Source organism: Pygocentrus nattereri, chromosome 27 (genome assembly GCF_015220715.1).
Source record: "Pygocentrus nattereri isolate fPygNat1 chromosome 27, fPygNat1.pri, whole genome shotgun sequence".
NCBI classification, from domain to species: domain Eukaryota; kingdom Metazoa; phylum Chordata; class Actinopteri; order Characiformes; family Serrasalmidae; genus Pygocentrus; species Pygocentrus nattereri.
In genome coordinates, this window is record NC_051237.1 from 6,445,006 (window position 1) to 6,465,452 (window position 20,447).

Sequence of the window (20,447 nt, forward strand, 5' to 3'; positions counted from 1 at the left end):
TACTATGGAGGTCCTAGGCAACATGAGGTCATCCTCCACAGAAATCCTTTGGCCTTCTGAGGACACTCTTAACAGACAGAGAGACAGTGACACAAAAACAGTCATGTAAAATGTTTTCCTTAAAGGGGAATTCCACCGATTAAAAAAATAAAAAAAAATACACAAAATCATTTTGATGTAAACACAGTCATTTAGAATAGTTGATGTGAAATGCACAATTTTAGAGAAACTTGTCAAGAAAGAAACATGATACATAGTGGTGATAGGAACCGAACGTCTGAAGCATACCTCACAGAAAGTTATTACAGGAAATAGCTACGTATTTCCTGAGATATTGTTTTACAGTGCTCTAAGAACTTACAGATACATTTTTGTCCATCAAGGGACAGACAATATAAATGTCCCCTTAAATGTACAACAGTGGTTTTAAGGTCCAACTCTGTACCTTTAATAAGTTTTTCCCAGGTGAAAAGTACATGTTTGTGTCTTTTTATAACCTAATGTTGTAAAACAGAAAAATAAAATTAAAATGCTGCAGATGAGGCAGGAAATGTAGAGTCAATACATCTTGGAAGATATAATTTCAATGGATTATGGTACAATTATGTTCCCTGATTAAAGGTAGTGACAAGTGACAAGGGGGGTACTGCCCCAGTGACAGTGCTATTCATGTGAAAAAGTTCAGTTCCAGACAAGGTTAGTGGTATTAACTCATCTCAGAAATGGCCAACTCCTTTATGAACTTGTCGAGGCTCTGAGTGGAAGAGGCAGTGGGGTCCACTCTAATGTATTTAGCCCTAGACTGAGGCAGAACACGCAGCTCATGTTCGTCAATGGACTTCATGTGCTCTTGGTCCAGATGCTTACGGAGCAACTTGTGACAACGTTTGAACAGCAGGTAGATTATCTCAATGATACACATGAGGATGCACAAAGCAGAGGAGACGACCATGAAGATAATAAAGATCCTCTTTTCAGTTGGACGGGAGATGAAGCAGTCCACCGTATTGGGACAAGGATTTAGGCTGCACTTTGACAGACTGGGCAAGCCATACCCATCATTGACATAGTACAGGATGTAGAGGAAGGCACCATCAATAGCTGCTTTGAATATGAGGTTGATCAGATATGTGTACCACAGGCCCCCACGCTTCCTGCCTGGATTGGCGTACAGATATTTGCCAGTGTGTGACTGAGTATACTTCTGATTCTTCTGTTCCCTAAACTTGACATGAGCCACCACCAGCAGAGATGGGCAAGTTACCATGATGAGCTGTAGGGCCCACAAACGTGCGTGAGAGATGGGGAAAATGTGGTTGTAGCACACAGTGCTGCAGCCTGGTTGGGCCGTGTTGCACACAAAATCTTTGGTCTCATCTCCCCACACTGGCTGTGCAGCCACCACGAACACCAGAATACGGAATATGAAGACCACGGAGAGCCAGACACGGCCAAAAACGGTGGAGTATTTGCTCACTCCCCCAAGCAGGACTTCCAGGCCTGCCCAGTTCATCTTTGGGAGGAAAGCAGCTCACTTCCAGTTGAGGCAGCTCCTACACAAGACAAGATCATAGTTAACTTAGATTATTTGTTTAAAGTGACACGATGGACAAAATAAAAAATGAAACCATCACTACATCTGTTGTAATCATACCTACTTGCCTCTTACAGCAATGCTACAGAAGTTTCTAAGGTGAGATTTCCAGGTTTAAAGACTAGGAAACCCTATTTCTTACAATGTATATTGAAGGTACAAGTACATTTCGAAAGACAAGTGCTTGGGGAAAGCTGTTACTCCCTTACTCCCTTAACAAAGAAAAAAGTTTGATGACAAATCACAGTATACCAACACTAGCTAGCAGATGAGTTTATTAGCCTCTAAATCAGTGGCTACAATTTGTTGAGCACCTTTAAGATTCACAGTAGCTTTGTGATGTACTTACATAATTCTTGCCGGGTACAGCAGTGAGGGTGAATGAACCCTGATGAATGGAAGCACGTTACAAAATCATGAATTCTGTCAAACCAATTAGGCTGAGAGATTAAATGCTGCGTACTATGTAACTTGACAAATAGCTTATTAACAGCTACATTTAGACTTGAGTGACCCTTGTGCTGTGTGCTGTATAACATTAAACTACCAAGACACTTCTGTGAATTAGGTTTGTTCCATGACATAGGCATAGAATGAAACTATGATGAAATTATTACCCCTGTGATGTTCACATTCAGAAGGGGAATACCTAATTAACCAATTATTGAATTTAGATGTAGATGATGTCATACCACAGTAACCACCATCATTTTCAGTTAACTCTTGTCCTCTGGATCCACATCATCCACATTAAGAGGTCCACATCCAACACATTTCTTTTATTTTTCCTCTGGAAGTCCGCTATGTTTGCTTGGCTTTATATACAAAAACAGAATTAAGAATAATTTAGAATTAAACAGCCTGTTTTGTTTCTGTGCCTTTAAGACTGAAATATTTAATGACCACTCATGATTGGCTGTCCTGCATTTTGCCTCATTCTAGTAGGCAGTATAGCTGGATGGCAAGAATCAGTCGCATTTCAATCAATCAATTGATCGACCTTTATTTAAACTCAGGGTCCACTGAGAGTGATGCTCATTTGCAATGTAGCTGAACACAGAAATGAAAAATGCAGGAGACCCTCAATCACCTCCTGCTGCCTAGTCGGTTGTATTTGAAGTCATTTCTTTGTTTTTGAGGCAGTGGACTTAAAGGAATGGTGGTCTTTTTGGTTTAGCTGTGGCCTAACATGGACACCAGGCTGACTGCTGTGATTGTTTCCTCTGAGAAACTGGCCAACTTGATCAGCTGCATCAAACAAGGCAGCAGGCAGGCGGCTGTACAGATGGAACTCTTATTAAAAATTAAGGGACATTCCAGAATAAAAGGTTACTGTTAATCTACAGAAATAGGTGTATAGCATACATACAGCATATAGTATCTAAAATGGCTTTATTTGAAGAAAAGTATATGCTGTGATATATTCCAAAACAGAGATCAGAGATTTTCATTATCCTGTGACATACATTTCTGGCCATACTGCACACTACTATGTCATTTAAAAAGCAGTCCTGGCTGAAACATTCCTTATAACTTTAGTGTGAATTAAACTACTGTAGACTGAGTGGGTGGATATATAGAAATGTGCTGGTTCTGTGACATTAGAAAAAAAAATCAAATCATTTCTTTTATTTTTCCTCTGGAAGTCAGGTTGTTTTGCAGCTTGGTTTCTATAAATGGACCGTATGAACTGTGAACAGCACATTTTTAAACTTTAACAGTGTTTACATGCTACAATGCTACAAAAAACTGTAGTGTTCTAAGCCATTTAACAAAATATTGCAGGAGCGCAATGAATGTATTTCAAACAATGTTTTAGTAGTGAGAGTGGAGGATGGCTGTTTATGATGCCAAATGATCTCTGTATCTCTCATTAGATCTTTCTTCAGCTGTGACACTGAATAAATAAATAAAAGAATGCAAACAGCCCGGGAGAATCACTCTTACTTGGAAATCTACTGGCTTCTATGGGAACAATTAGCGCTTAAGTGAAAGCCAAAATAATGAAGGTTCCTTCTAGATGACTAATGAGGTGAAATGGTAAGGTTTTGATTTCTTATTAAGGAAGGTTTGATGCTTAGCTATGTTTACTTTTTGGTTACATCATCTAACCTGTGATGGTCTTTTCTATCTTAAATATTTAGAGTGTTATGCTTTGTAAAAGTCATATTCTAAATCTATTGTGGCTAAAATGTTTACAATTCATTTGAAGCAGACTTTTTTAAGAAAGTAGGTCTGTGAAATGAGATGTAAATTGTTCATGATGGATGTATCAAAGCTCTGTAGCCCACAGGGCCCTCCACTACATGATCTGTTGCTGATTTCACACACACTTGTGCATAAAGAGACCTGTATACTGGATCAGGCCGTAATCACCAACCAGCATATGAACAATTCTATTTAAGATTTATCGTTTACTGGAAACATAAAAACCATTGCATTGCTTGAGTGCACAATTCCATTTCATCAGGCTTTGTTTTACCCTCCTGCACAAATTTCTAGCCTTATTAACTCTTGAAACTACAAGCTCATATATGGGCCCATATTTCTATTCCTCACTCTCAAAGCTACAGCAACACAACTATATAATATTCAATTCTATATATTTAATATTATAGTCGTTTTATAGTAGTTACCAAATAATTAACAGCAGCTAATGAATATTACATCTAATGGAAATAATCCAGCCATTTTCAATATAAACTGCTATATATGTATCATTCTGTTTATCATGGAGCATAATTTTGACTTGTTTTCTTAATTTTAGAAAAGAGTAGAAGACTCAAAACTCACAACAAATGCCACTGGGCAGCTGCTGAATTCTATGAATAATCATTTGAAATCCATCACTGTATAATACAATTTCAAAAGATAAATACCTCAATAACAAGCCTGCTGTTTAAGAGGTTAGTTAAGAACTTTATGGTGCTGTTTACATTTTTATTTATAGCTTGTATGTGGATTATATGTTACAGCCACAGTCACACCAAAACTGCAAAATATAACCATCTCTTTATTTTTAGGGTAACTTGGGGCTTGGAGGAAGAAGCGCCCCTTCAGGTTAAGATTTCCTTCCTCTCTTCTTTTTACCTGCTAACCAAAAGATAAGGCCAAACCTAAACTCAACACATTTACTGAATGGATGAAACGCATTCTGAAATTTCTTCTGGATGTCTGTATTTCTGGGATTTATTCTGCTGAAAATCTTTTTAGGTCAACTGATCAATTTTTGTTACTGGACAGTAGTGATCTAAGATTATACAACCCCATTTCCAAAAACATTTGGACACTGTCCAAAACATAAATTAAAACAAAATGCAATGATGTGCAGATCAATAAAACCCTATATTTAATTGGAAATAGTACAAAAACTACATACCAAATGCTAAAACTGAGAAATGTCATTGTTTGTTTTGAGTTTGATGGCAGCAACATGCAAAACAGTAGGGATGGGGTCATGTTTGCCAGTTGCTCAACAGTTGGGGGTCTCTTTTGTCGTATTTTTCGTTTCATAACATGTCATGTGTTATCAGTGGGTGCCAGGTCTGGACTACAGGCATGCCAGTTTAGCACCAGGAAACTTTTAATATGGAGCAATGCTGTTATAATATATGCAGAATGTGGTGTGGCACTGTCTTGCTGAAATAAGCAAGGCCTTTCCAGAAAAAGATGTCATCTGAATGGCAGCATATGTTGCCAAAATCTGTATATATTGTTCAGCATTAATGGTGCCTTCCCCCATGGTGAGCATTAATGGTGCATGTCACCCATGTCATGTGCACTAATGCACTCCCATACCATCACAGATGCTAGCTTTTGAATTGTGTGCTGATGGTCTTTAGCCCAGAGGACACAGTGTCCATGATTTCCAAAAAGAATTTCAGATGTTGATTTAACAGACCACAGGACACTTTTCCACTTCGCCTCCACGTAACCATACGTCCTCCTTTTCCAGCACATGTCTTCTTTTCAGGACCTGAAAAATTGATCTGATTGGAGTTTCTAAATAGTCTAAAATGTCCAGGATTTGGCTTTGTTTTCACATTGTGTCCTGTCCTCTAGTGTCCTCTTTTTTGTGAACTAAAATATGGTCACCATGTCCAAATGAATATTTACATAAATTTCCACCAGTCACTATATTGTTCACTGGAGTTTCACTATCTAGCTCACATTAGCATGCTAGCTTTACTAAAGGTAGTGATTAGCCATCTTGTGGTGAGACAGAATTACATCCACACCTCATCGGCTTTATTATAAAAACTACTACTACTACTACTACTACTACTACTACTAATAATAATAATAATAATAGTAACACTATATCATTACATAATGCCACAATTTAATTAATATAATTACAACATTCATGTTCTTTATAGACAAAATTGCATTTCTATTTTACTATCAAATATGTTTTGTCTTATTAACATGAAGTGGACAGTAACACATGTATGTACACAAACTCAATATTGTTTACAAAACTTTTAAAAAAAGAATTAAAAAAAGAATTTTAGTGTTCTTTACAATTAAATTATTATTTATAAATGTATAAAACAGATCCATTTGGATGAATAACACAGTTTTTATAAATGTAAAAGACTGGTAAAGGTTTGGTATATAAATTGAACATTTTGTAAAACTTTCCATTTCCATCCATCCATCCATCCATTTTCTAAACCGCTTCTCCGTCAGGGTCGCGGGGGGTGCTGGAGCCTATCCCAGCAGTCTTTGGGCGAGAGGCAGGATACACCCTGGACAGGTCGCCAGTCCATCACAGGGGGGGGGGGGACTTTCCATTTCAAACTGAGGTAATAATCACTGCGAGCATTCGAGGGCAACTTGTTCCAGTATCATTACAAGATTTTTTTCTGAGGCATGACAGCAAAATTAGCTGCTCTTATTTCCACTAACTGTGCGCAGGTGTATTCACCACAAACCTGCGTGCGAAACCACTGCACAAACATGGTTTAGCTTTACAGTAAAGGGGCACTGTTCTTAAGTGAGTAGTCAGTAAGAAGCTGTTTACTTAATGTCAAGTGATTGTGTATCAACAACAGGGCAGTAAAAGCAATGCTTAAAGAAGACCCAGGTCAAAAAAAACTAAACAAAAAAACTGTTCCCTCTCCGCCTTTCACTTTTTTAAAGATGCTTGAGTCCTTTATTTATTTTTGTTTTGTTTTATTTATTTTTATTTTGTTTTATTTATTTATTTATTTTATGACACACATCAAGGATACTGGATCCAATTAAAATTTTTCTCAAAGGCAAGGTGGAATGCATCTCAAGTTCTGAATCATCTTGCTTTCTATTCTGCTGTCTCCACCTTGCATTGTCAAATGATTTCCCAGCAGCTGAGCTGGAGCTGCCTCTGCTTTACCAGAAAGGATGGATGGAGGGTGGATTGGTTTCTCCTTGTTTGCGCCTTGTTTTCGCTTGACAACAATTCTACGCCCAATATTCACAATGGTAACTGTGTCCATACTAGCGTCTGCTGGCATGCTGCAGGACATTATGTACAATTTAAGAGGTAACTCTGCATAACTATTCTTTCCTTCCTGTGCCTAAAAGCCTTTGGAGAAAGCGTCTCTTTAGAATGGTGACAGAGACAAGTGTGGTATTCTGTGCAAAGCGCAAATGCAAGTCTGGACCTGCAAGCCGAAAGACTTTGTTGTGATGTTCTGGCACAGTTCCAAACTTTACAAAAGACAACCTCCATGAATGCTTTCTTAACGATGCTATCATTTGGTATCCATTTCCAACACTGAGCTAAGACTCTACCTATTCTGACCAACATGCAGCGCTCTCAGTCACACTATTAAAAAAGAAAACAAGAATAAGAACTTCACGAAGGCCTGTTAATGGTCAGGTTTCTGTTCTCATTGTCTAACATAACCTGCTTCTCGATACCACCTCACAGTGATTCCCAAGCTGGAGGCAAAAGGTCTGTAAATAATCCATTTTCTGCTCTCAGACACAAGACGCCACAACATAGCAACAGCTCCACAACCTAACAAAACACACTAGAAAGCAAAAGATTCACCGTTTGCTGATTTTCTAAATATAGAATGTGGAAATCCTACCTTTCTGAGTTATCCGTGTTTGTAACAGAAACTAAAAAATAGCAGGCTCATAAGGCTCCACTGTTTGTTAGCGATCCAGACTAACTAAATGGATATCAAAGTTTGAGAAAGGCATTCCTCCCTGTAATCCCTGGCCAGGTGGGTGGAAGCTTCAACAACCTGTTCGACAACCTGGGAAGAGCATGACAGCGTGTTTACTTACGTCACAGACCACATAAGTCAAAAGTCCGTCAAAATGATAACCGACCATACGTGAATTAAAGTATATTTGTCCATTTTAGAAACTCTTTTCAACAATTATACCTTGAAATTGTGCTTCATTGGGGTCAAAAATAACCTTTCTTTATATTTACTGTTGTACTCCCAACCTTATGTTCATCTCTTAGTAAAGACAATGATTCTGTTTAGAATGATGAGCCCTATATAGAACCATGTCATGCTTAAATGGTTCTTTGCTTGGTGAAATGGTGCTTTGGATGCTTCTATATAGAACCCATTTTGAAAATGGTTCTATATAGCACCAAACAGGGATCCTCTATTGTTATGATGTCAAACTTGTAGATAGAACCATTCCCTTTACTAAAGAACCCTTGAAGAACCACCTTTTTGGAGTGTAGGCCATTGAAAAGAGTGAAAGAGCTGTTATACTAACATCATACCATAACTGGCCCATCCACCACAGTGTCTGCAGAAGCAAAAGCGAAGGCAACCATAAAGAAAGAATAGCACCAAATGGTTTCATTGTTTCTCACCCTGATCCATCTTATCATACTGTAAGGAATGCTTTTGTTCTCTAAGTCAGATCATTTGTCCCATTTCTCAGCAAGCTCTGTTATCTTGTGTATAATATACTCCTTAGTCAACAGACATGTTTTTCATATAGGTAATATGTGAACCAGGGCTGTTAAGAGATTTAATTTTAGGTAGTTGTTTTATGTGGTTAATCTTATTTTCTCAAATTTGACATTAAAGACAGAATGTATCCATTTAAAAAGCAGTGCATTTTGTTACAGCTACATGGTGCAAAAGTCAGAGATGATACTTCACTTTATTTAATTTCAAAACTTTTGCCTTTATTACATTCTTTTCAGAAGACCTGCTTTCATTCTTTTCAAAGGAATCTGCAGGGATAATATCGACACCTCCACAAGTCTTAGATGTTGGTTGCATTTTCTGCTTCTTCCAATCCAAATAATCCCAAACACAGTCAATGATGTTGTGGTCTGGACTCTGGGGTGGCCAGTCCTATATTCTGATAACAGCCGCAGCTTTTTTGTTTGATCAGCAAATTTTCTTCCTTTTATCTGTTTCTTTTTCATGGTAAGACCTTCTTAACAGTTCTACCTCCTTTCAGACTCATAGTGTTGAGCTGTCTTCCCACAGTGGAAGGATGGACAGAAATATTTTCAGATCTGAAGGAAGAGTGGAGCTTGATTTTTTTCCTATCTCTCAAAAATAAAAGCTTTAAGTACTGTTTATGTGATTGTGTCAGTTTTGGTGGTCTATCAGGACTTGCTCAGTTGTTAGTTTCCCTTCCTTATTCAAATGGATTGTTATATATCTAGTGCCCAAAGAAATATCTGCTGGAAAACAAATCACTTTGCACTCAATGGCCATTTAAATGGAAATTGAAGAAATGAAGGTTGGTCTCTTTGCACGGTACTGTATACGAATAGACAACAAAAGCTTCATAAACATATATTTATTACTTCAAGCAATTCAGTAACATTATTTTCATCATGTGAATGCATAGTTCACATGAATCTGAATATGGAACTCACATGATTTATATTGGGTGAATGCAGTTTCCAGTTTTTGTCAGCTTCCAGTGAGAGTATCATGGATGTATCATTAATGTATCATTCATAATTATAGTGATAACTTTAATAGCCTTGTGAACACAAAACACTGAAAGACCAGTTTGGCAGCCAGGTTGGTTGGTATTAGTCAGACAAATCTGAAAGAGATGCAAAACAGTAGATTTGAATGCAGGTGTGTGTGTGTGTGTGTGTGTGTGTGTGTGTGTGTGTGTGTTTTTCCAGGGAGGGGGGGGTATGTATTTTGTATGTTTTTACAGTGTTATGAACTCTGAGAAAGAGAGAGAGAGGAAGAGATAGAGAGAGAGGGAGAGTATGTCTTTAAGAACTTTATTTCATAGAGTCTGGATGATCTTTGAAACAAAAGTGACTAGAAACAGTTTGAGATCAAGATCAGGGGTGAAACATGAACCTTGGCATTTGTGTTTGTGTAAACATTCCAAAAAGCTGGCTGCAAAAAGAAATAACACTGTAAGAGAAAGAGAAAAAAGAGAGCGAGAAAGAGACAGAGTGAGAGACATGACTCAGACTTCAAAGACTACTAAGCACAGTATCACTGGAGGCCATGAGGGTAAAGACATAGCAGGTGAGAGCACAGTGCATGTTGTGTTTGCACTGCATCACTCTCTACCTCCGGCTGATGATGCTATGGTTACAGTGCTGTGCACTTTTAATGTATATGTAGGGATTATTATCAGACTGGTCTAGCCAATCTTTTGGGGAGTAATTGAATATATTTTTACACTGTCACAAACAGCAGCTCCTTTAAAGTTTAATGCCCCCCAATGTCATCCATGTGACAATGCATGTACACACACACACACATATATATATATATATATATATATATATATATATATATATATATATATATATATATATATATATATGTCCTTTAAAACCATGCATGGATGTGTACATAGCTGTCAAGAGGTCCTTACTGAGAAAATTGATATTTGCAAATCAAACAAAGAAGCTACTGAAGTTCAGAACAATGGAGTGACCACCTCAGAATCCAAACCTCAACAACACGTGTTTGGAATTACTTGGACTGTGAGAAGCAGAAAATAAAAATAACTTCTAGGACCAAATTTTGTTGATGTGGAAAAATGTGCCTTCAAATTTTTTTTTGAAAACCTGAACAGAATGGAAATGATATTAAGTGTAGTTACTGAGATATCTATTTTCATGGGGTTTTATCTAGATGCTGAACAATGAAACAGTGATACTTTCTGACGTTTCTGGCTGGAAATCATATGTGTGAAGGGTGGTCTCTGACTTTTGCACAGTGCTGTATATATTATTATAATTATAGCATATTATATAGAATATTTTAAGTCTACCTCATGATACTTAAAACTTCTTAATGTCCTAAATTTGAAAACACAAGTTAATACGCATTACTGAATTTTACATTGCTTAGATCATTATTAGCAAGTGTAATATTTTTCTCTCCTGCCTTTCTGCTGATAAATGGAGCACAGCTCAGTGGCTTGATGTAGCTGGGCTGTCTTCTCTTCTCTTCATCTGTCTTTTATTCTTTTGGCCTCAAAAGTTTTACCAAAAAAAAATGCCATTAGAATTAAGATTCTGAAGGGCATATCGCTATTAAACGTGCCTTCAACTGTGTCATTATGAGGGATGATAGCGTCTGTGCGGAGAAACTACGAAAAATCCAATCACGCATCTTGGTTCATGTCACTAGGGCACCACTAGAGAGGGCTGCAGCTCCACTCAGTTCCCTTTGGTATGATCTCTGAAGAGAACCGGCCACTGCTGCAGCTGTGACCGATGGAAACTGCAGTGTAACGTCAATCTGAAAGAGAAGGCTGCTCTGGGGTGTAAAACTCCTCTGCTGAATAACTCACCACTCAGTAAGCAAGATGTGGTGAGGTAGTGCATTCCATAAAGCTTCTTTTTAGGAGGCACAATTGATTCTCCCTTGAAAGACATCATTCCCTGAGGTCAGCATGACCAACCTGCAGCACCTGAGCCAAGTGGAGAAGGAGGGAAAAAACATCTCATGTAAAATGAATGAAACAGAGCCAGCACCGGGCCAAGCTGGGGAGCCAGATGGGGACACTTGTTTTCAGAACAGTGAGTGAAAGTGAGTGATGGGGATTTAGCGTCTCCAGAAAACTTGCTCTGGTCTGGGGAGTCTAACCAAAAAGCTGAAAGTGAAAGACTTAGCAGTCAAGGCTTGTGCTCCTCAATGCCAGGGGAAGGTTCAGGCTGTATCAAGGGACAAAGAAAAGGAGAGTTGTCAGCTAGCGGATCTGCCTGGCTGCTTAGGAGTGCAGATGTGTCCTGTGTGGTGGATGAGTCAGAAGCCAGAGTTGAGTTCCAGATGTCATACCCAGAAACCGAATGTCAGCAACAGTGAGGGTCCCAAATTCTTCTGACAAAGTCTTTACTTTTCTCATGTGGCAGGCTGTGTCTTCTCCATCAGAATAAATTACTTGTGTGTGTGTGTGTGTGTGTGTGTGTGTGTGTTTGCTCTGCGAGTAAAGGAACAGAGAGCAATAGTCTAGACTCCACTGCTGTTGTTGCATAATGGATCTGCTGTGTGGATGACCTCCAATAAAGTTGTTTTGAGCTCCATTCTGACTCTATAAGTGTTCTTGCAAGTCAAATTCCTTTTGATAAACACATATATAACTACACCTCAGTTATACAGTGCCCTCCAAAATTCTTGGCATGCATTGCAGAGATTAGCAAATAGGCTCTGAAATAAATGTTTTTGTTGTTTATCAGGTTGATCTTCCACTGAAAATACAGCAGACTTTTCACTAAGGTAAAATGATTGAAAGAGAAAAATAAATCCATATTTTGTCGCTGTTGAAAAGAAAATAATTTGTTTCAGTTTTATTGTTCTACATCATTTGAATACAGCAACTGTGAAAATGTCATGACGAATGGATCAATAAAAACTTATAATAACATAAATATAAAACATTTTGCCATCTCCTGTAAAGTCACCATTTTGGACAGAAACAATAAGCATTTTTATTATTACGTGTCACAGTTATTGCTCCTCTAAAAATCCTGATGAACAAAACCTAATTAACATATACACCCAGTCACAGTCACAGGTTCTTGTTCATTCAAAATTTAATGCTTACTTCACCAGGGTATATACATTGTTGCTGTCAAAAAAAAGTAACATCAGAGGAATGGGGGTGAGGATGGGAAATGCTTAACTTTACTGTAGCAAGCTTTTATTCCAAGTAAATGTGGAGAATTCTCCTTGTCTATCATTTTTACAGAAGGTTAAGGACAGTCAGTATGTTCAAATGAAGAATTAAAGATTTTTTTTTACTGTAATATTATGAGGTGTTAAGCAGGCATCAATGTATAGAAGATCTGTAAAAAACACAAGGACCTTCATAAATCAGGCAATAGCTACACAAAAGCTCCATACCTGAAAATATATCTATAAGGGCAACAATGAAGACTTGCCCCACAAGAGGACACCAGAGGAGCCAGAATAAACCTACAGCAGAAAAAACAAGTGTATTTTGCCTCCACAGGTCAATCACATGATTGTTCAAGAGCGAAATGTTCTCCAGTGGTCTCTGATGGACAATTACAGGAGCTGGTCGCATGCCACTAGTCACTAACTTTGCAAAACTAGAATTAGACTCAATACTCAGAAACTGCTTGAAATGTTTACCAGAAGAAATCTACTGTTGCTAGGTTGCTAAGCATCACTGAAGCTTTTATCAGAACTGGATTCTGTGATGTCTATGAGGCTGAAGTCTGCTGAGGCGAACACTTTGGCAACAACAGCAGAGTTTGGACTGACTGAGTTTGGCAGAAAAGAACGGAATACACATTGTGAAGGAAGTGTGGTGGATCTGTCAGCTTGTTTTTTTCCAAAGGTCCTGAAAATTTTGTTAGGATAGAAGACATTCTGAATGCTAAATACCAAGAGATTCTACTGGATCATGCGTTCTTAATAAAAGGTTCTTTAAGCGATGACATAGATAAACCACTTTTGGATCTCTTAAGAAACTTATAAGTGTGAAGAACCTTTTAAATGTTTATTGAATATCAATATGAATATCAATGTTTTGTTAAACAACCTGGCTAAAAAGTCCACTGCCTTCTCTCCTAAACACCTCCATACCTCCACAGGTATGTCATCTGGATCGACTGTCTTTCCATTCTTCATCCTTTTTAAAGCTGCCCTCACTTCCACCTTACTAATTCTCTGCACTTCCTGATCCACTATCTCTCACCAGATGAAACACCCAACACATTATTGCCAGTTTCTCTCACCACCTTAGCTGCAGTTTCCCAGTCCTCAGGTAGCTCCTCACTGCCCCCAAGGGCCTGTTGCAATTTTTCCCTGAACTGCCTGCAACCATCCTCCTCCTTCAGCTTCCACCATCTAATATTTGGCTCCGTCTTCACTCTCTTCCTCTTCTTTGTTTCTAATCTCATTCTACAGACAAGCACCCTATGCTGCCTTGCTACACTTTCCCCTGGTACTTTACAATGTCCAATCACCTTTAGGTGGCATCTCCTGCTAAGGATATACTCCACCTGTGTGCACCTCCCTCCACTCTTGTATGTCACCCTGTGTTCTTCCCTCTTCTGAAAATACGTGTTCACCACAGCCATTTCCATTCTCTCTGTAAAATCTACAACCATCTGACCTTCTGCATTTCTATCTTTCACACCATACATACCCAGCACCTCTTCATCCCCTCTGTTCCCTTCACCAACATGTCCATTGAAGTCTGCACCAATCACTAATCTCTCCTCTCTAGGGACACCATCTACCACTTCATCCATCTTACTCCAAAATTCCTCTTTCTCCTCTAACTGACAACCAACCTGTGGTGTTTATGAACTGATCACATTCAAAATTACACCATCAACCTCCAACTTCAGGCTCATGATCCTGTCTGACACTCTCTTTACATCCAGAACTCTTTTTACAAGCTGTTCCTTTAGGATTATCCCTACTCCATTTCTCTTCCTCTCTACACCATGATAGAACAGTTTGAATCCACCTCCAATGTTCCTAGCCTTGCTTCCTTTCCATCTGGTCTCCTGGACACACAGAATATCTACCTTCCTTCTCTCCATCATGTCTGCAAGCTCTCTGCCTTTACCAGTCATTGTCCCTGTGTTCAGAGTCCCTACTCTAACCTCCACACTCCTGCCTTTCCTTCTCTCTCGCTGCCTTCTAACCCACCTTCTTCCTCTCCTCTTTGATGGTCTTTGACCTACAGTAGTCCAATTTCCACCGGCACCCTGCTGGTCAACAGCACCAGAGGCGGCCGTTGTTAACCTGGGTCTCGACCGATCTGGTATGGCAATCATAGTTGTGATCCACATGATAGTTTTGGCACAAGTTTTATGCCGGATGCCCTTCCTGACACCACCCTCACCATTTATCCGGGCTTGGGACCGGCACCAGAAGTACACAAAGTACACCCCTAATGGCTGGTTTGATAAAACCCCTATATACTGTATTCAAACTATTACAGGCATAGAGAAGGAAACATCTGCTGGGTTACTGAATCTGTGTAACAATTCTCATGTTTGGTTTAAATGCAATATTTGGTCTTTGGTTGTAAATGCCATTTTTCATCTTTTAATTTCTAATCATATGACTGGTGTGGGAAAATATCTGAGGTATGCGAGCCAACAGCCGGAGGGCTACTGGCATTACTGAATTGTTTTCCTGCTGTTGCGTTTTGTTTGAAACCTAGATTGCTCCAGGGGTTCATATGGAGGTTCACCCTGCACGCTCAGACACCAAATTCTCTCGCAGTGTTTCAACATGTGTCTTGGGTGTGAATCAACTATTTGTGGTAAAACGGAAATTTGGTTGTGTATACAAAACAAATTCCCAGCATAATTGTTCATTCTCTTGTGCATTGTAAGATTTACAAACAAAACATGTGTCATGTCATTACAGCATTTGCCAGGATTTTGAATTTTCCTGCGTACATTCAACAAAATATCTGAGCTTTTACATAAATTGCACTAATTAACTGACAGAGGAAGCCCCTCTTTATCTGTTGACAAAAAAGGCAATATGATAACTTGTGACAACTGCAAAATCTTCAGCACCTCACTGCAGGTTTTATCTGGCCAGGTACTTTTGCATATGATTTATTTTAGAAAGCAATACTTACTTCTCATCCTAGAGTCAAAATACCCGGCATTTGTAAACTTAGTTATACAGCAACAAATGATTACACTGGAGGTTCTTCCTGTTCTTTGGTACTAAATTATTTATTTATTTTTGCCTCACTTAAAACAGCTTGAACATATTTCTAATCTATGAATGCTACTTTCCTGAATATAAGAGAGTAGGGCACAGTCTGATTGCCTAATAGTTTAAAACTATTTGAGCAAGACTAACTTTTTTATACAGTTAACCTACACATCTCTGCTACAATGAAAACATAAACTTTCTTGAACATTTCAACCAAAAGGGGTAGGAATGCAAACAATACAACTCTAGGTGGGCTTAACTGACTGACAGACTGAGGGGTTATGTTATAACAATCCATCATATTGGATGTGACAAAAATTGACTGTTTTGAATTTACTTAAGGGAATATGGACTTTTCTAATTGTTTACTTGGGGATACTTGCTTGTATGACTGCTTTAAAACTATCTCCACCATGTGGTGGCTATACTTTAGCTTGGCCAGATCTCACTGAGAGTCATTACATGCTTCAAATGGTGGTACGTTATAGTCACCAATAAAGTAATTAAAATAATATAGATGCAAATCCTGTGACACATACACACTACTCAGTAATAAAAACATGCATAATGGAAAAAAAGTTATTTTTATGGTACAAAAGCTGATTGCTGTCAGAATTTGCAGGTGTTGTTCCTATGGGAATATGAAGATGTGACTTACAGCACGTTTTCAATTTGAACCTGTTTAACTACTAACTAAAACATTTTATTTTATACTCCACGTTAGCTCACCTATACAATGTGTGCAAGTGGTTTTCATAGGATTAATGCATAAATGTTGTAGATTTTTACCCATTCTTTTCTGTATAGATTGCACAGTTTGTAATCAATGACGTCTAATCAACATCTCAAGCTCAACAGTTTATGGTTTTGCATTATTAGCTGTCTTATGACAGTGATTCCTTACTGGATGTTTAAGTAATGATGCTTTAAGCTGGATTTCCATACATTGTTTAGTCAACAAATAATGCATTTTTTAATCATTCAATCACTCTCTCAGTAAATACCTAATCATATCACATATCGGCTATGTATCATCATTTGTGATAAGCACAAAATATAAGACTACAGAGTACAGGAACATAAAGGCAGGAAGGACGTTCTCTTTCTGTAATTCACAAAGCAAATTGAGGGTCTACTGGCTACTCAATCCATGCAGTACTTCGGCAAAACCCCCATAATCCACCTCATTTCAAATGGCAGTATGATTCAGTGTGCCATTCCAAAAGGACAAAACTGTATTATATTCCTAGAAATTGCAAGACCAAGTGTTCTGTCAGAAATGCAATGCTAGATGCTGTCTGAAAAAGATGAGTAAGATCAATGCACTAAAATAGGGTCAAAGATCTGGTGGAGACCTCAGTCCACATCAAAAGACACTAAGAACATGCATTACAAGCATGGCAATATAGAGCCATTACATACATTATCAGTATCTGTATTATGTTTTAATACATATTCAACAAACCACAGTTGCATATATGTGATTCATTATTTTGTTCCCCTGCATTATTTTATTAAAGCAGGGGAATAGCAGCCAATTGTAGGGTTTCACAGAGACTCCTGATTATTTTAAATGAATTAGAGGGGTTGATTGGATAAGATGTTGTAAGTGCCAACATAATAACCCGTAAAGCATCAGGCCTGTGATTTGGAAAGTGCACATGCACTCACATACACTCACCACACACACAAAACACAGAGGTCCATTAACCCCTGATAATTAAGCTATGCAGTCAATCTCACCCATCAGAGAGCAGTGCAGATGTTTATGATTAGCTGCATTAAGACAATAACAAGGACCAGTTCTAAGCCTCCACCACTTTCCAAAGCCTAAATGAGTTGTACAAACTGATGGGTCAAACTTTTTAACATCATCTTGCCACAATTTTTCTCCAAGTTCCTGATGGGTAAAATTAAAATGTACACTCTTAAAAACGAAGGATTCTTTGGAGCAATGCCTGCAGTGAAGAACCACTTTTTTGGCTGCCCAAAGACATTTTCAATGGAGTCAATCATTGTTGTAATTGAAAAAGAATCGCCAAATGTTTAATGCCAATTGAACAAGAGGGTGCTTTTATCCAGTCTGTATGCAAGACCTGATGCTCTCCAGCAAATAGATTACCAGCATTTAGGGAATAAGTAGACTCTGTAGGTTGCCAGGCAACTGTGCCTTTGTTGCTTTAGACAGGGATCTTGCATTAGCCAGTTTCAGGGTCAAGAATCTTTACCAGGTGAGCTGGAATAGTGGATTTTTTTTATATGCAGAAACCTGCATACCTACATAAGTATATGGGTGCATATATTAACAGTTAAATGTGAAAAATCACATATGTAGACTTAATATGGCCCACTAGGAGGCAGCCCCACAGTGTGATGCAAAATGCAAACGAGAGAAGGAGAAAATGCTTGAGTGTGCTACATTGGTTTCAACAAATTTTTGACCCAATTTGCATCACGTTTTTAGCTGCCACACACAGAGAACAGGGTTTTGAAGGAGTGAAGGTATGCATAACCTGCTCTAGCTTTTATACTATGGAATGGTTCAGCTTTGAAGAAACTTGAGTGGTCATTATCAGTTCTTCTCACACCAGGTTGCAGCAGGTCATCATGAGAACTGATATGAGAACTGAACTGAAATAAGGGCAGTGTCAGTTGCAAAAGAAACAGTGCTGTTTTCCATCCCCAGTGAGGTTTTGTGAGTTCTTTTTTAAGGGATACAGCCTGTGTAGTGCCAATTACCAGCTAATTTAATTCATAGACCTCTTGCACATGTTAATTTAGCTCTACCTTAGGTCTACCTCTCTGAAAGGAAAATACCATCTAACAACCCAGGGTAGGGAAGTATGAGAAAGGTAGCAGTGACACACTTAATGAAATAAAAGAGAAGAAAAAAATGCATACCTTTTCTCCTCTCTTGTAACCCCTCACATTCAGTACTCTTTAATTAGGGCCAGTAAGAGTGGAGAGAGGGAGGGAAGCTGGAGTACTGTGGCCTGAGGAAGCTTGTGATAGCATGTTGGCCTTTGGACTTGCTGGCCTAGCTCCAAGGAGAAGAACCCAGCCCATTCCTAGCCATTGGCCTGACATGAGAACAAAGGCATGGTTGTTTTTGATTCAATATTTGTGCTAATGTTATTTAGACTCAGGATGTCTGTCTTCAGGATGTTTACCCCATTATAATTCCAAGACTATTGACAGCCTCACCCACAAGTTGGCAAAATTCACAGCTAAACATCAACATCCACAGCCTAGACTAATGGTTTTCAATCCTGATCATGGAGGACTAAAACTCTAACACACATGATTAAATTCATCAGCCAATAACAAGCCTTCCTTGAGTTGAACTGGATTGGTGGGAGCAGAGATAATACTAGACTACTGCAGGTATTCCATATACCTTTTTTGAAATTTTAAGTGGATGTAAAAGACATAAACTCAAAATAATGCCTAAATTTAGCAAAAATACACATTTTCTGGGCAGAAGGCAGAAGGCAGGAAACACCCTGGACAGGTCGTCAGTCCATCACAGGGCAGACACACAGACATATACATTCACTCACACAATCACACTCAGACCTAGGGGCAAATTAGCATGTCCAATTTGACCTGACTGCATGTTTTTGGACTGTGGAAGGAAACCGGAGTACCAGAAACCCACACATACATGAGGAGAACATGCAAACGCCAAAAAGGACATTGGTCACCAGGGCTGGTAATCAAACCCAGGCTCTTCTTACTGTGAGGCCCTTCAGTGCTACCCACTGCCTTAATATTGCAAAAATAGTTTTTACAATTTTTTTTTTTTCAAAAAGATGGATTAATTATAAAGGAGACATGAAAAACATATTTTTTAAAATAAGTATTGCCAGGGTTACAACCTCAGTCCTGCAAAACACTCAATGACCTTTTTTATACCACTAAATTCAGTGGACAGTTGGTTTTCTTCACAATACAGTCCAAATCACTTTATTCTTGCATACAAAAAATAGGATGTTACTCTTGGCCTCCATATGTTCAGAAATGTCCCTGCTGCAAATAAACCATATTGTTCATCAATCTATGAGTTGACATATTTTTCAAAAGTTCTTAAGGAAACCTCTGCAGTGAGAGCTGTTCTGTTATATAGTCTAACCACTGCATAGAGCAAAATCAGTAGCACCCGACTTGAACTGAATGATTTTAATTATTCATGTGGTCTGCTTTACGGACTGAGAGAAAGCTCTGCAGATGATTAATGAGAATAACTTTGTGCTGTCACTGTATATGCAAGTAAATCTGCTGACAAAAGATGACACTGGAGCTTATGTTCACCTGTGTCTGAGTTTTTCTGTGGTTTAAAATGTTTAAATACCCATGCTGTCATCTGTCATTAACTGTCAGCTATGGTTACAATTTTTCTGCTCTGTTTAGCCTCCAGAGATGTAGAAACAGCAGATACTAGGAATATTTTATATTTTCAAAGCCCAATGCAGTTCAATTATTTATTCAGCTGTGAACATCTGAGTCTGTCTCTCATTTTAAAAAAAAGTATCATAATACAACAAGTGCTACTGATGATTTTGACAGCTCCCTGATGAAAAGGCAATAACCAGCTATTATCAGCCTGCATTAGACATACGTTTAAAAACTAATGGCTGACTGTCCATCTGAGAATACTGACATATCAATTATATTTGTGAGATTCATTTCTGTTTTTGTTGAATGCCAAGCCGAAGCAA

General features: G+C 38.5%; 1 protein-coding gene across 3 annotated transcripts; it reads right to left on the reverse strand.

Moving 5' to 3' along the window:
- Window positions 1-170: 170 nt before the first annotated feature.
- gjb9b (gap junction protein beta 9b) lies at window positions 171-7,796 on the reverse strand. 3 transcript variants are annotated; one of them, XM_017694178.1, is made up of 3 exons: window positions 7,675-7,796; window positions 1,944-1,982; window positions 171-1,553 (listed from the first exon to the last, which is right to left on the reverse strand). In XM_017694178.1, the coding sequence occupies exon 3, from the start codon at window positions 1,511-1,513 to the stop codon at window positions 707-709; it is 807 nt and encodes a 268-aa protein (XP_017549667.1). In that variant the 5' UTR covers window positions 1,514-1,553; window positions 1,944-1,982; window positions 7,675-7,796; the 3' UTR covers window positions 171-706. The 3 variants fall into 3 exon arrangements, with proteins under 3 accessions (XP_017549667.1, XP_017549684.1, XP_017549676.1); XM_017694195.1 differs by lacking the exon at window positions 7,675-7,796 and adding an exon at window positions 5,393-5,866; XM_017694187.1 differs by lacking the exon at window positions 1,944-1,982.
- Window positions 7,797-20,447: the final 12,651 nt, after the last annotated feature.